General features: G+C 45.0%; 1 protein-coding gene across 3 annotated transcripts in view; it reads right to left on the bottom strand.

The window, feature by feature from the left end:
• Ccdc149 (coiled-coil domain containing 149) overlaps positions 1-16563 on the bottom strand; it is an 87842-nt gene that overhangs the window by 40395 nt on the left and 30884 nt on the right. For all 3 annotated transcript variants that reach the window (XM_074042519.1, XM_074042518.1, XM_074042521.1), the window contains exons 3-4: positions 16299-16337; positions 3532-3639 (exon numbers count right to left, since the gene is read on the bottom strand). In XM_074042519.1, coding sequence (XP_073898620.1) covers positions 3532-3639; positions 16299-16337 — 147 coding nt within the window. The remainder of the gene's footprint in view (positions 1-3531; positions 3640-16298; positions 16338-16563) is intronic.

The following is a 16563-nucleotide window of genomic DNA, read 5'->3' as shown; positions in this document are numbered from 1 at the left end:
GGTTGCAAGGCTCTAGCCAAACAAACGAAAAATTAGTCTACCTGAAAATAGCCAGAGCAGCCCATTTTCTGTCACCTTGTTTCTCAAATATGCTTAACATCTAGAATCTGAGTATCCCCAAATATGGCTAAGGGTCACCAGTTAAAATGGCACCTAGGAGATAAAAGCCTCCCACTTCAACAGCCACTTAGAAAATGACCTTGGCCATCTGTTTGGCACCAAGTTGGAGTCCAAGGCCAGCTATTAAGTTTGCCTGGACTGAGCAGGCATGACCCGGCCACTGAGCGGGACACCTGTCCTCTATCCACCACGGCTCCACATTGGCCCTCTGCTGTCTGTGGGGCTCCCTGAAGGCTTGTGTCTCGGGTTGTTTTCCAACCCCATTGGAAGACTTTGCTTCTCTACTTCCTTTCTCCAAATTTCTAAACCAATCTGCACTTCACAAAGTGAGCTCCCATTATAACCAGAGCAGCACTGGCCAGCTCGTTCCAGACACTCGTTTCTTTACCTCTTCATCTCCCTGGGCTCCTGGCTCTTCTTTTCCTTCCTTTTATTCCCTCACTCATTCATTTATCCCATTTCTTTCCTAAAGATTTATGAAATAATGTCTATGCATCTGGAACTAAGAATGTGAACTCCTAGAGATACAGCTAGACAGACAGCCTGCTAAGAGTCGACCCGTAGAGTTGGGGGTGCCACACTAGTGTGAGCATTCACAGGGCTGGCACCTAATAGCTGGCAAAGGTTACATGTGACCTATGACCTGAGAGATGAGCCTATAGGGAGAGTCATGGCGAAGAGTGTTCCAAACAGAGCAAGTGCAAAGGCCCTGAGGCCCAGGCAGTAGAGCAGAGCAAAGTGTAAGGACAAGGCAAAATTGACTAGGCTGTGGCTGGAGAAGTCAGCAAGGAACAGAACACAGGGGTCTAGCACATGGTGTCAAAGAGGAGGGCCTGAATCTGGAAGACAAAGGAAATACTGGAACAACCAGTAACATGATAACTCAAAACGAACAAACCAGAGTCTCCAGAGCACTAACCCATTCTCTCTCATACAGTCCCAGTCCCCCTTGCACGAGGCCTCTGAGTTCTCATGGAGGCCTGGTGTCATTATCAAATGAGCAACCTGGCCCTCGCCTTGAGGTCTGGGGTGGGTTGAGGGAAGCAGGGTCAGGACTCACAGGGATCTGAAAACATGTCAGTCCCAAACTCCTCATGCAAATGAGGGTAAGTGGAGTCTCGGCTCCTACACCGAGTCTTGCTGTTGTTGTGTTTGTTTTCAAGGGGCAGAGGCCAGATCTGAGCAGGGAATCCAGTTGAGTACAATGACATCTTCCCAGAATCTTTTAGCAGGACGCAAATATGAGTCACTGAACCCTAAACCTCAGATAGAAAACAAGGTTGGTAAACATGTCAAGGTACTGTGAGCTGGCATGCAAGCAAGTCATGATGCTGACTTGAGCCGCAACCTGGGCTGAGTGTCACATATGTATACGCGTGAACACAATGCATGCGCACACACACACACACACACACACAACCACCCCTTCTTTCCTTGAAATAGCAATTGCTGCCATGAATTCCTAAAATTTCTCATGCTTCAAAGGCAAGAAGACTAAAAGTGACCAAGAATTCAGGCAGAAAGGTATTTAGGAAAGATGGAGGGAAGATGTAGCTCAGATAACAAAAGGAAATAAAGGGAGAAAATCAATCCAGAAGAAGCACAAATCCACAACTCATACCTTCAAAATGTTTCTGTGGGTTGTGAGTCTCCAAAAGTTCTTGAGAATTATTCTGAGCTTAAACTAAATGACAGCACAATCCATGTCACTCTCTAGAAAGCCTTGCTGCTGCTGTCACTGGAGAAAGTGACCAAGAAGGTCTGGCTGTTAATTACTGGCCAGACAACTAGGTTACAGCACTGAGATCCTTGTAATGATGCATAAACCATGTGCCAGGTGTGATTAGTTCATTGGGAGTTAATTAGAGCTTTCATGAACATTCTCTCCCATCCTCTACTTCATGACTGGGAATAATAAAGCCCAATTTTTCAAATGTATATTAAATCCAAGTGGTTTAAAAAACTTTTTAAAGGCAAATAGGGTGGAGAAGAGGCTATGTAAAGAAGGCTTCTGTCTTAGTCCATTTACTATTATTGTAACAAACCACCGGAGGCTGGGTTACTTTATAAAGTACAGAGGTTTAGTCAACTCACAGTTCTGAAGGTCCAAGAGCATGGACTCTTGGGGAGGGTTCCAGGGCTGCATCACGACATGGCAGATGACATCACATGGTGGGAGGGTATAAGATTGGTGTGTGTGGAAAAGCTCGCATGGTGAGAGAGGAAGCAGAGAGCAAGTAGGGGCAACACTTGCTCTTTTATAATAATGGACTCTTGTGGGAACTAGTCCTCTCTTGAGAGACCTAACCCACTCCAAGAGACCAGTGTTAGTCTCTTTAAGAAAGGAGTCATGACCCAATCACTTTCGCTAAGCACACCTCTTAAAGTGACTCATTGGGAACCAAATTTCCAGCTTTTTACCTGCTTTTTTTTTACCTGCTTTTCAAGTGGATATACACCCTCAGACCAGGGCTCTCCACCCAGTGGCAGGCACAGAGTACTCTCTGGTCTCTTATTATGAAAGAGGTCTCTCCCAGACAACTCTATGCATCATCAAAAAGAGTGAACACCTTTCAAAATGGCACCTTTCATTAACCAACAACTCCCAGCAAAAATGAAAGGCAGCATCGTTCATCAAGGAACTTGGAAATGTCTAGAAAACATATCCCCAAGAAAGCTCTTCTGAACACACACACACACACCCCAATAATTTTCTTGAATCAAAATCCAGCACCATTTCTGTTGCAAAAGCCGCTCCTGGCAAGGAGTTGAAAACAAAGCTATCTTGGCAAAAGAGGAAATGATTTGGGGGTGTGGGGACAGAATTAAACTCGGGCAGTTTTTCTTCTCTTTCTCGATTGTACTTTTGTTCACAGCTTCAGCTGGGAGAGAGTGCGTACATTTAGAGTTTATGAGTTCATATTTTATAATTAACGTTGCCAACAGGGGGGTTTGATTAATACCAAGCAGTGGATTTTGAGCAATGTTCCATACAAATTGCCAAATTTAGCAATAAAATAAATTAGTTATGTGAACATAATTAGTAGGATGACTACTTAAAATTCAAAACCGAATGTGAGTAATTCCAAATCATCTAAGTCACAAATCCATTATTTGGAGAGAAGAAGGAAAGTACAGCATTTGGATTTTATTTTGCCCCCAACCCCAATGTTATTCACCGCCGAGCTGAATGTGGGCTGTGACAATATCGCCGAGCAACCCGGAAACACACACATATGCACACACGTGCACCCGCCGAGGGGACACAATAAAGATAGGAAATGCTAAACTGTGGCTTTTCATTGCAAATGAGAACACGGACGACAAATTTCCCACCATGGCGGTAGTGCGGGTTCCTGACGCATTACCCATGCTGCTCAATCCCACAGCCGAAGTCCCCGCTCGTCGTACCTTGTTGTCACCCAGGACTTCGCCGAGCCGTTGCTGAAGCTCTTTCATTTCTTCTCCCAGGTGTTTATTTCGGTCCTGAGACTCTCTCAACAGCTGTGCGAGGTTAGCCTGCAAAGATCAAGGAGAAACGCAAGAGTGGGTTCACGCAGGCTGTGATGGCCAGCTGTCCCCACAGAGCACGTCAGAGTGAACACGGGTGACGGCAGCAGGTGTGCAATCACGACACTCCAGTGGCATAAGTGTGGAGTGGGGGACGACGAGGTTGGCTGTGAACTTAAATTGAGATGTTTCTAGAATGGTTCACAAAGGACAGTCTAGCGAGTAATAGAGGAGTTGGTCAGTCGTATTTGACTATTTCAAAGACCTCATGAGTACAGAGGCCATCCTGAAAATGGACAGAGTTCAACTCTACAATGTGGGTCAGCCACGCAGGAAAATCTTCATTTTCTGGTTTAGATTAGGCTTCACTCCCTTGATGCCCAGACTTTCCATTCAATTCTAGAAGGCAGCCAAAGGGGAGGTCAGGGGTGTGTAGCAATTTCCAAAGTCAGGGTCCAAAGGTGACTCTTCAGTCTCCCATGCTCACTTCCCCCTCCTCCCTCCCTTGTTCCAGCTCACATAGTACCACAGAGCCAGGCTCAGCCTTCCATTCCCATCTCCCTGACCTCACCCTTCCTACAACCTTGCCTCCTGCCCAGACCAGGGCCTCTTCCCTGATCGGTGGCTCCCCAGCCAGGACCCCTTCCTACACAGTCCTTTCCTTTTGCTGGGAGCCTATGCTGAGCCACATATGCCACCCACCCTCCTCTTCCCTGATCTCAGAACCCCTGGCTCCCCCAGCTCGCCCATGCTTCCCTCCACTCCAGTCTTTGCTTGCCTTGCCCTCCCACACACCTGGCTTCTTGTTCTACAGCACACTGTTCTGATTTGGCTGACAGAAACTTGCTCTAATTCTCACCACCCTGCTCACGCTCTCATCTAACCCTAGCAAGGATGCAACTTGGCTACTGTGTGCAGGGCCTTTCGCAGGGCTGTGTACGAGCAAGTGTCATAAGGACTCAGGATGGATACAGAAAGGAAGGAAAGGGAAGGAAGGAGGGCATCAGAACCTGTCATTCAGAAAGGGAGATTGTAGATTACCTCATAGATCCTTCATGTTGAAGCTGAGTCCTAACCTAGAGACGTTAGGGGATGATCAGATTCTAGTGGCTAGGTCTCCAAGGACTTCAGTGCTGATACTTTGGAAAATACTTATATTGAATACTCAAAAGGCAAAAAAGGAAGGAATAGAAAGATGAAACTGTAGTTCATAGTTGAGTCCCCCTTCATCTTACCTCCACAGCCCATCAGTTGGAATGTCAAATTGTCTCTACCTTCAAGGACCCCAACCTCCCACGTTCTGTTCCCACACACACATCAGACCTCCCTCAGTGCACGCTCCATCCTCTCAGGGACAAGCTCCACAGCCTCTTGGCCCCTCCACTGCTTCCTTCAGGCCTCTTCCCGACAGCTCCCCCAACCCCGACCATTTGATTTAATATGGCACCATCCCGTCCCCACTGCTGCTTGTCTTTCCTCCATCTTTAAACACAGCATATAATTTAACTCATGGTTTATTGCTTGCTGTGTATCTCCTATCTCTCTCTCCTTGCAAAACCATGAAGTTCCATGAGCAAGGAACTTGGTTCTCTCTCCCAACCTCTCCCAAGTACAGGTAAATGCTCTGTCAAATTGAGAGATGGAAAGCCAAGCCTGGAAGTCATGGTCTCAGCCTGGGGAGGGATCTAGAAAACCCCAGGGAGTACCAACAGCTGGGATGGGGAGGGGGGAGAAGGGAGTGGGGACACATGTAGCCTCACACACATAGCCTCACCCTGGCCCCTTGGGCTCTGACCTCCTGTCACTGACTGTGGGCATTATTCAAGGACGCCGTCCAGTTTTCACCCTCACATTTACAAAACTCCCATTTCCCCAGATTTCTCTTCTCATGAGATAAAGAGCTGGTGATGGATGAGGAAAATTTATTTCCCATGTTGTAGGAAGAGAAGCAAAGGCTTACAGCTACTGTGACCAGCTGGCTGGCTGTGAACAACTCTGGGTAGAATCATAGAGGTTGATTGCACCCTACCATCTTGGGGGACCCCCAGTGAGTTCCTTGACTGCTGCCTTCCCCATTTTCCTACTGTTGCCTTTTTCCGTTTTTCTCCATCTGAAAAATGCAGCTATCAGTGCATATTCCACATGATGATCTGATGCTTAAATTAACAGAAATAGAATGCTGACCCCAGTGCTCGGTACGCAGCAGGTGCTCACTAAAGGCTCTTCCAGGGGCTTCAACTCAAGAAACCCATGGACAGAGCTGTGTGGCTGTGGCAGTTGCCTTCTTGGACACAGTTGGCTCCTTTATGATTCTGTCCTGCTCATGATCAATGCTAAATTTATACAACAAAGATTTGTTGAATGCCTGCTACATCCCAGGTCCCATCAGAGATCTGGAGATGGAGCCACGAACAATATAGACAAACCCCTTGCTTTTGTTAATTTACATCTCGTCAATTACAAGGATTGCACGATGTTACAACAGAATGAATGATGACTTGGTAGGTTGGGTATTAAGGGTTTCAGAGAAAAATTAAACAGGCACTAGGAACAGGGTGTATGAAGGAGGCCACATTTAAACCAAGTGGAAACAGAGTGAGGAGCCCCAGGGAGCATCCTAGAGAAAAATTCCAAGCAGGGGAAAAGGCAAGACAGCTCCCATCTCCCCGCTCCCGCCCCATATCACATCTCAAACTTCCATTTGCAAGCTGAGTTCAAAGCCCCAAAGGCAGGCTGGCTGCAGGACTACAGTGATGGTGAGTGGTACTCCTGGTTCCTGTCCCACCCCCCACTCTCCTTCCTGAGCAGCCCCCATCTTTCCTCCACTGAACTCCAAAACACTCCTGAACATTATCTCACTGATGGTCTACCAGATGGAGAGGGAGGAGTGACCAGGCAGAAAGTGACTATCCCTGGGGAAGAGCAGCCCACTTGCTCTGTCCGAAGCCTGCTGCCCCCTACACGCATTCAGGTAGCTCTCACATCCCCTCTGGAGGGATCATGGCAACATTTTCCTTCCCAGGGACCTTCTAAATAATGGGAGAAAAGCCTAGAAAGACATGTTTCCAAGAGCAACCGTGAAAACTCAACAGAAAACCAACAAACAAAACCTGCAACTTCCCTACTCTCCCTTTGTGAATCAATAATGGCTGAATGCCTGGTTGGGGGGGCGGGGGGGAAGACCCTGACATTCAGGAACAACTGTCACTGCAGTAGCTAAACCAGAGAACTCAGTCTTTCCGTGGAGAGAGGCCACTCCAATCTGTCACTGATCAATGATTTTGTAAAATACAATGAACATGAATTACTAGGAAAATGAATTTAGGAAGACATCAAGATAAAATCCCAAGTGTTTATTGTTAGATTAAACATATATAAAATCACGCTGCGAAATTGTCATAAAAGTCTCTGAACACTTACTCTCAATTTCTGACTCTATCTTGTCATCAGCAAGAAACAATGAGGTTGCTGCCTGGCATTGGTGCTCGGGCCTCACATTGAAAAGCACCCAGCTCAATGGTGCTCACAGGTATTTGGGTTAGAGGGCATAAGCATCGTCAGAGATTCCAGAGGAGCCCGGGCAGAGGGCAGGGCTGCGACAGGAAACAGATTTAAGAGATCCAGAGTTGTGACTATCAAGCACGATTTACTCAGCAGCCTGGCTGAAAAGAAAGCTACCAAAATAAAGCCAGGCATTTCACTGCACGCATGGTAAATCTGCCCCAGCCTTACACTTGACCTCTGGTGTGCAGATGGGGGAGGTGCAACTGCCTTAAAGCAGGTGACTATAATTTTCTTTTACACTTAACAGGTTTATTATTTGTCCACAAACAATTCTTTTCTGTTCAAGCCTTCCAGCTCCTCAATTCCACAACAATAACTTTGAAAACCAAAAAATGACTATTCTGATGTGGTACCTAAATTCCTTGACATCCATCTTAGAGAACAACAAAAAGTAGTACATTTCAAGTGCCCAGAACAGGAGAGAAAGTTCACACAATTCTTCAAAGCAAAAATAACACCCATGACTCACACACTCACAATCCATCAAGCAAACAGGTGGTGCCTACTTATAATTTATCAGCTAGGCAGGGCGTTTTGTCCCTGTGCTCTTGAGAAGGACTCTGCAGCCAGGAGTTTAGAATAGCAGACTATGTGAAGGAAATAAACGGCAGGGAAAAGGTGGCAGATGCCTCACGGCTAGCAAGGATTTCACAGGGAAAGAAAAACCGGCCAGAGAGCTTATTTCTTCTTAGTGTCTGGGGCAGGGGGTAGCATCAGTAGCAAAACCTGAAAAGGTTTACAAAGAAGCCTCTTTGAAATATTCAGATGGAGCCAGGGCTAACAGTAAAGGCTGACATTTTCACTCTGAATATGGGGCACTGCTGAATCGAATGGCTAGACTGTAGACTCATACATAAGCCACTCTTTCTAGCTAGGAGCTTATCTGTAAAGTAGTGATAGGGAGGGAGGGAGGAGAGATTTGGTGGAAATAAAGAGGGGAGAGTTGAGACCTTGAGGAAACACCTTCCTTGGACAAGGGGCACCTCAGTTCCCAGCCACAATGGATGTGTCCTGCTCCTGTGTGAAACTGGGTTGCCCTGGAAAATCTCTCCACTCAGAGCTGATAACTGCACATCCTGACAGCTGGTGTGAAGAGCAAGGAGCCAAGAAAACAGCTCTCACCCCAACCTTTGACTACCTTTTTGTGGAAATTCGCTCTGAGACAGTTAAGTCCTGCTACATCCTAAATTCTAGCTTGGACCTCCACCGTCCCTTCAATTTCTTCCAAAAGCCACAGAATATTTTTGGAACCATTCATTCTATAGGTCTAAGCTCATTTTTATACTTAGAAGAACGGATGGGAGATTTTTAAGCATAATTATGCATCATACTTGGGAATGACTGTCACTGTTAGGGACTCCTATCTTTAATGATCAAGTAATCAACACTGGTTCACAAGGAAGGGATTTCAGGAGACTGACCACAGAAAGAGCCCTAACCTTTTAGATAGGGAGGAAAATTTCTACTAGTTACCATTTCTCTCCCTGCTGTTAGAAATGAAAAGATGGGTACAGAGGAGATCAAGATATACCACCTCACTGACAAAAGGGTGATTTTGAGCTGAAGGTAACTGAGAAGAACCAGATCCTGGAAGAGTTCTCTGCACTCGCTTTTCTGCCTAGAAGCAGGGTATGAACATCCCTTTGTGAAGGTGTCCCCTTTCTAGGACCAGAAAGACTCCACCAGAGACAGAGAGAGCACAAAGGTGAGCCTTCATAAACACATATTACTGAAACTATCTTTATCTTTCATTATTTTTGCCAATATATTTCCTACTCACTGCCCCACAATTAATCATCCTTCAAAGCCCAAACTCCCCTTCCTTTGTTAAGATGGTATATGAGCCTCCAGTCTACCTGCTTCTTTGAATTTCACTACTGCTCTGCAAATTCCCACTACACATAAAATAATAATAAAATTGTATGCTTTTTTTTCCTCCTGCTAATCTGTCTTTTGTTATTGAAATTTGCAAGCCTCTAAGTCATAGAACCTAGGAGGACAAAGGGAAAGCTTTAACTCCTGACAGAGGAAAGAGAATAATGAAAAGTTTAAGATAAACCTTCAAAGCATTCCAGACCCTGGGAATAGGGGTTCGAAGGACAGGCCATGTTTTCACCTGGATCCTGAAATAGCTCAGCACATAAGCCAGGAGAGGAGAGGGCCAATATTCCAGGAACAATTTCTCAAGGCATCTCAAACCTTTGGGATCTGTTAGATACACAGCATTTTAGTGGTTCAGCAATAATGGAAGTTATTCTACATCACAATCCAAAATGTTGTGTACCAGAAAGTACTGCAACATTCCTCTCAATTTGCAGACCTATAAATCAGAATAGGAACTCAAAAAGGAGCAGAAAACAAAATGTGTGTGTGTGTGTGAGAGAGAGAGAGAGAGAGAATGCCAGACAAGCAAATCCTTGACCTACACGCTTTCTCAAGAAGAATAAGGGAAACAAGAGTAAGAGAGAAGCAAACAGACAGCAGATTTAGGAAAAGCTGTTCAACTGCATGGAATAACAGGCATTTGATAGCCTGGTCCCCTTAAATTCACACTGCCCATCAGGAAAGTGCTAGATTTAGCAAGAATATATTACAAAACACACGTCTGATGAGACATCAAGTGTTCTTGAGAGGGTGATTGATAGCAAATTTAATTGCAATTTCTACTCGACTACTTTGGTCCAATGGCGACTCGTGTGTTCACAGTAATACGTAAAACTTGCTTTGGTTAGCAAGAGCCCTCGCTCATAGCAGCTGCCAAAGTGACAGCCTTTGCTGCAGCAACAGCTTTCTTATTTACAAAAAACAACCATGGACAGTTGATTCCACACATTGGTTTTGGCTGCGCAAGGAGCTCACAGCAACCCACTCCCACCTCTTAATCTCAAATCTGCACTTGTGGATGGACACATTGCCAAGGTCACAGGCAAACCCTGTTGATGGGCTTGGTTGGGGGGGGGGTTGCCACTTAAATCAGTGTTTGCTTACTCTCTTCCATGCTGATTCTGCCCCTGCCAGTTAGTGGCTTCCTTATTATCTCCCAAGTTTTCTAGACTCCTGGAGCCCAAATTTCCTTACCTATAAATTGGGGATGCTCCCACATTCCTTGCAAAGTCATTTCGAGGATAAACAGCTTACAACAAAGTGCATTAGTGCTCATAATTGAGTTATCATTATGATTTGGGGGCTCCGAGCAGCTGGATGGACCTGGATTGTTTCCTGCTTTCCCTGGTGTAACAGTTAAGCCATGCCATTCAAAGTGTTATAAAAAGAAACATCTAAAAGCACTCGAGGTCTTTGAAGGAAGTTCTAGGTTCCGAGCATCAAACCAGGACTCACATACAAAGTGCCTCTGATTTGTGGTCACAGGAGACTACAATAAACTTGACCATGAAGACTTTTTCTACTGAAATAAAAGGCTCCTTCCCTGTCCCCAAAGGGCCACTCTATACTCAGTTTCCTCCTGGGTTGTCATCTTGCGTGTATCACTGTATAAATAAGCCATCACTTTTTAGAGATAAGAAACAAAGGACTCCCTCCTGGACTGATACCTCCCATGGTACATCTGCTTGAACTCAAACAGGAAAAGACAAAGATCTGAAAGATGTGTTTGACTGTTTGTTCAAGGAAGAGTTCGCAAGGCGAAAATGTGCTGCTGTGACCTGAAAGAATCCCCTCTCCTAAGAAGATTAACCCAAGATCATTTCAATTCCCCTCTGCCTCCTTTGGAGGAACTGCTTGTTTAGCAAAAGAAAAATATTTAAAGGGTCGTTTGAGATGTGGTGGTGATGGCTTTGCACAGTGCAAAGGGGCTCGTGGTGTGCAGTTCTGCCTGGAGTAACAAGAAGGCGTTTGCATTTCATATCCCACGAGAAGCTATTAGTGCAATCAGTGTTGTCACGATTTCTTCACAGCTTCTTTAACGGATGATTTGCCTTTGGAAATTGAGTTGTTTTAAAAAGGATTCTGAGCTCCAAAGAAACCCTCAACAGCTATATGTCTAGCTAGTCTGTCCTGTAAGGAGGAGATTAAAGAAAAGCAGGAAAAATTATGGCCAGATAATAGTGGCCAAAGGAAAGAAGATAGCTTCATGTCAAATTCCTCTGCATTTCTAGTTCTCACCACTCCTAAGCAGAGGGTTGGGGACAGGACTTCCACATAGGCTGGGCTGGTTCTCCCCACTTGAATGGTGTAAGAATGAAAGACAGAACCAACAACTTCAAGCCAGCTGGTCTGGATTTCAATCCTGTTCTTCTAACCTGCAACATGCCTTGGATAACTGCAGGAAAAATGTAAAATATCCAACACTCATTACTCACTCACCAACTCCCAGGCATTGTTAGCATCATGACAGCAATTTCTCGTAAGGATGTTAGGAATCCATCTCATTACTGTGTCCATTTTCATGAGGAAGAACTTGAAGCACAGAGAAGTTACACAGCTCACCCCAAACCATCCAGCCAGCAAGTGGAAAGGTTAAATCCAAATCCAAGAAAGAACTTGGACGCCACCCATGACACTGCCTGCTGACTTTACAAAAGACCTATCTGCCAGTGTGACCTCAGAAGACAGTGGGGAGACTACATACACAAATGCCTGCATGTATATGTGGCTCTGAAAAGCCCGGAGTACTGTAAAGATGGAGGATGTGGTGTTTTTCCCATCTATGTCTGGAAAGGGGCCTTCAATACATCTAGAACTCTTAAATGCAATCCACAGAATACCAAGGAGCCATTGAAGGACTGCAGAGCGTTTCCAAGTTGAGAAAGGAACTGGGAAGAGTCCAGTGAGGAAACAGGTGTCCCACAATTCTTCCTTGTGAGTCAAGAGTCGATGCCACAGCTGCAAGGCCAGTAAGCAGCAGGCTACTCAGTGGACATCTACTCCTTTTCCGGTTGCACATCTGTGACCTCCATGTTACATCTGTTGACTTGGCAGCTGGCCCATTCCAATGCCTCCTGGTGCCTCCAGCTTGTACTAGGTGCTTGCACTTTGCAGCTGGAGAGCTAAATACTTGGCCTGCCCTTTTGTCTTTGGGGTAAGCATGCAATGTATTATGGGAGACACTAGGCCAGGGCCTGGGCTCCCACACCTTCCTGCTAGTGAACAGTCTAGGAAATAATTGTCTCTCCTTTCCCATATCTGCACGTGTACCTACCCCAAAGCTGTAACCAACCAACACCCACAAATTTAGTGATGCATCTTCCATCCCACACTGAGCTACAGAAGAGGGCACTTTAACACCACCCACCCACACCGTTCACCTGCCTAAGCTAAGAACTAACGGTAAATAAAATGTCAAGATATCTTATAGCCTAATACTGGGGCTATTCCCCTCCCCACACACTGTACTTATCAAGACATCCTTCCCATGACTTGACCAAAATTCCCTCCCTACCTTTGAGCTATATTTCTCCCTTGTTTGCACCAATTACCAGTGAACATTCTATATATTTTAATGATTTCATAGGCTGACTGTTCATAACATCAAAAGAATTAAAGTGAGCCATTATTGATCTGAACCAAAATGGCTTGGGGGTGAAGGAGAGCTAACACAATACAATTTGATGTCAGGACAAGAGGCCTAACTGAGATGGTCCTGAGTAAACTGAGAGGAGTCCTCCTTAATTAGAAGGCAAGTGCAACAGCTCATGGGATTGGGTTGAACTTTTTTCTCCTCCATGTCTCTCCTATCTACATCAGCATCATAAGGTGCTCACTGAGGACTCACTGAGCCCCACAGTCTCCAAGGGCAGTTCCAAGTGCCCAGCAGGGGTTCAAGTTTAGCTCCATCATGAGTTGCTTCACTTCCTTGATCTCCATAGAGCTCCATTTCCTTCCCCAGTCAGACAGCACTAACCATATCCATACTTACCTCATAAGTTTAAATGAGGTCATCCACAGTGATAAATGAGGCACAACACAAGGTACACAGTAAGAGTGAGCACGCCGTAAGGCTGGCTGTGATTAGCACTTGTCATCCAAGACTGTTTTAATAATGCATATAAAGCAGGTGACTGTGACACTGTCCACCCAGCACCCTTCCGTGGCAACAGCAGGAGCAGTCTTGTGTCTACGGGACACCTGACCAAGAGTGTCTCACTCTGAAACGGACCCTGGCCTAAACCTGGCCTGTGGGAGCTCTTCCCTGAGAGCCAGCGAGCAGCCTTTATGTAGTGGCCAAAGGTATAAAGTATATGGCTCCAGTGTGATTGGCAGTCACATTTTTCATTCTGAGGAGAAACTAGGGGCCACTAGAGAAATGTCAATGGACATGGAGAGCTGAGACCAGAAATCTCATCCCCCTAGGCCAGCATTTCTGTCTGCCTTAGGGGCTGTTCAACCAATTCCATGGTCTATGAGCCAAGAGTCTCCTGTTCGAGTGGTCCCAGCTACTGTGGGTTGCCAAATGCAAACCAACAAAGGCAGTGTGTCCTGTAGAGAGCCAAGAGCCATGGTGGACAGAACTAACCTGCTGATAGAGAATTGCTTAAGAGAAGGAGTAGCCAGAGAAGGTAAGAAACATTTGCCCTGCTCACTAGGGGCCAAGCACTGTGCTCAAGGCTCCACTTGCATTGTCTCTTCTGTCCCTCACGGCCACTCTTCAGTGGGCGCCATGTTTATCCCTGTGTTGTGAATGAAATACTGAGACTTGGACACACAAAGGAACCTTTCCAAGGCCATACAGTTAGCTTGGAAGATGTCATTGCTGATTCCGAAAGCCCTTCTAGCCAGGACACTAACTAACTAACCTGTGAGTGTAAGCACCACCTGCTGAGTGTCACCAGACCAGTACAGTAGTAGGAGCGCAGCCTCTGTTGGCCCAGCTGGGCTGCAGGAAGGACTTGAACTTTGTGGCTGAGTTTTCTGCCTCTCCTGCTTAGGGGGACAAGATACTGATGCTGATGACAAGAGCAAGCTGATGTGACAGTTGGCATGTGAATAGCGTTGTGACATAAAATGCAGGATCCCCAGTTGAATCTGAATTCCAGACAAGTGATGAATAGTATTTTAGTGTAAGTATGTCCCCAAAATTCCATGGGACAAATTTTAATACTAAAAATATATTATTGGCTATTTGATTTCAAGTTTACTTGGATGCCTCATATTTCCATTTGCTAAATGTGGTACGGTGGAGAACACAAGTACCTGATGCCTTTGTGAATCCACTAACCCCACAGCACGAAGTCTGTGCCTCAGGCCCCTAGTCACACCAGGTCATCAGTTCCTTATTGGCTATGCTGTTAAGAATTTCTGTCACTTGCACCCCAAACTCCTATCTCCTGCAGCAAGTCAGTGGTTCCGACCCTGTCAGGAAGACCACACAGCTAAGTTCTCACCCTTACTAAATCCCAAAGGGACAGAAACAAAACACCATACTAAAAGCTGAAACACCAATGTTTGGGACCTTGAACTAGTATTTTTAGAACTGCAAGAATGCAACTTGATGGACTGACTGGAATTCATCAGGTTCTCCTCAGTCAATGTAAATTTTTTTATTATAAAGTCACAGAATGTGACCTCACTTAACACTGTAAAGCTCCTTCATGAATACTAACAAACTCTTCCTACCGAAGTAAAGATGACTGCTTACAGCTATCGAAAACACCCAGCAAGTTGAGATTAAGAATTCCAGTTTTAAAACAGTAATGATAAATTTCCATGCAACTTTGTTTAGAAAAAAAATCAATTAACTGTGCAGAAAAATTAGACTTTAGCTCAAACATTGGGACTTACAAACTAATCACATAAACAAGGAAGGAGTATGGAAATGAGTAGCACTGAGCAACTGTAGGGGTGACTGTGGGGCTCAGTTGTAGTTTAAGGAGAAAAGTCCTAAGTGTGTGTGTCGGGCGGGGGGAGTGTATACTATTCACCAGCATCAAAATATCAAGTAAATGACCCCCTGAATTTTACATGTAGTGCCTGGCAAAGGATCAATGAACAGGACGTCACACATACTGTGGTCAATGACATCACCAGTGAATACAGGATGCTGGTGGCCACTGTAGTAGAGAACAGGCAGACAATCACTGTGTCCTGCTTGGATCCACCAGTTCTGAAGTCCTGCTCAAGTGCAGTGGCTCTCAGAACACAGGACATACCAGCATTCACATGCCACCATCTGGGCACACGAACATCTCTGATTCAGGTCATGTGTGAGTACTGAAAAATTGTGAAGTTAAGGATTGTTCTAACAATAGAATCTTTGGAAAAGATCACTATGTATATGAGGGAGACCAAATTATGCTATAAATTAACAAATTTAACAAAACAAATTTATCGTTCACCAGCATCAAAAAAATCAAAACAAATTTAACAAATTCAGACACCCACTTTTATCATCTGACAAACTCAGATGTGTACTTTTATCATCTAACAAAGTTTGATGCTTACTTTTATCAATTTAATGAAACAAATTTAACAAAATCCCAATTGGATTTGAGTGCGACTTAGTAAAGTGTTTCTGTGTTTTATCTGGAAAAGGTAACAAAGAAGAATTATCTGAAAAGGAAACACAAAGGAAAGAAGACTGGCCCAAACATATTAAAAATGCTGTAAAGCAGGAAGAGTTCTGCGGCACAGTCACAGGACGATATGGAAAGCCCGAGGAACAAATCATAAAGTCCAGAAACAGAGGCATGTGTTTATAAGGAGGTGGGAAAACGGATTAGTCAATAAACTGCATTGTGTCTGTGGTACCACGCAGAGAAAAACAAGTCAATGGCTTGTAAGTCTTGATGGAGATGGCTTTCAGTGAGGAGAAGGATCTAAAAGGCAGAATGGTGCACATCTTCCAATTAGTAGCCAAAGTGCTATTGCCATGGGCCCTCAACTCAGTTTCCAACAGAATTCCACAGGAGTATGGGAACACCGCCAACTGGAGCACCTCCTCTACCTGCAAGATGGGGCTGCCTCCCTCACCTCACCCCTCTCCACTGGCAGAACTTCTGCTCCCATCCTCCTCCTTCCTCCGGTAACACAAAGGATTCTGGGAAAACAGAAGTTTGCTTTATACATTTAGAGATTCCCTGGTCCTTCCAAGTGTTACAAAGGAACACTGGTCCTAACCTCAGTTACTGAAGACCACCAATAAGTCTTACCTGCTTCCTCTTTTCGGGGGGAAGTGATGGATCTCCATCCTACAAAGAAACAAATACAGTTTATTATTTTTTAAAAATTGATGTGCTTAGACTCACCCAATTGAACCAAACTTGAGCCAAAACTCAGGTCCATCCTTACCTCCCTGCAACTGGTAATGTGCAGAAGCAAGCTCAACCACCCTTTTAAAAATTTTAATATAAACCAAACCAAAATGATTTTGGGGAAACTCCTAGGAAATCAGTTCCAGTTAGGACCAAACATATT

Source organism: Castor canadensis, chromosome 9, assembly GCF_047511655.1.
Source record: "Castor canadensis chromosome 9, mCasCan1.hap1v2, whole genome shotgun sequence".
In the NCBI taxonomy this organism is placed as follows: Eukaryota; Metazoa; Chordata; class Mammalia; order Rodentia; family Castoridae; genus Castor; species Castor canadensis.
The sequence above is the reverse complement of the archived record's forward strand: the minus strand, read 5'-3'. Positions and strand labels throughout refer to the sequence as shown.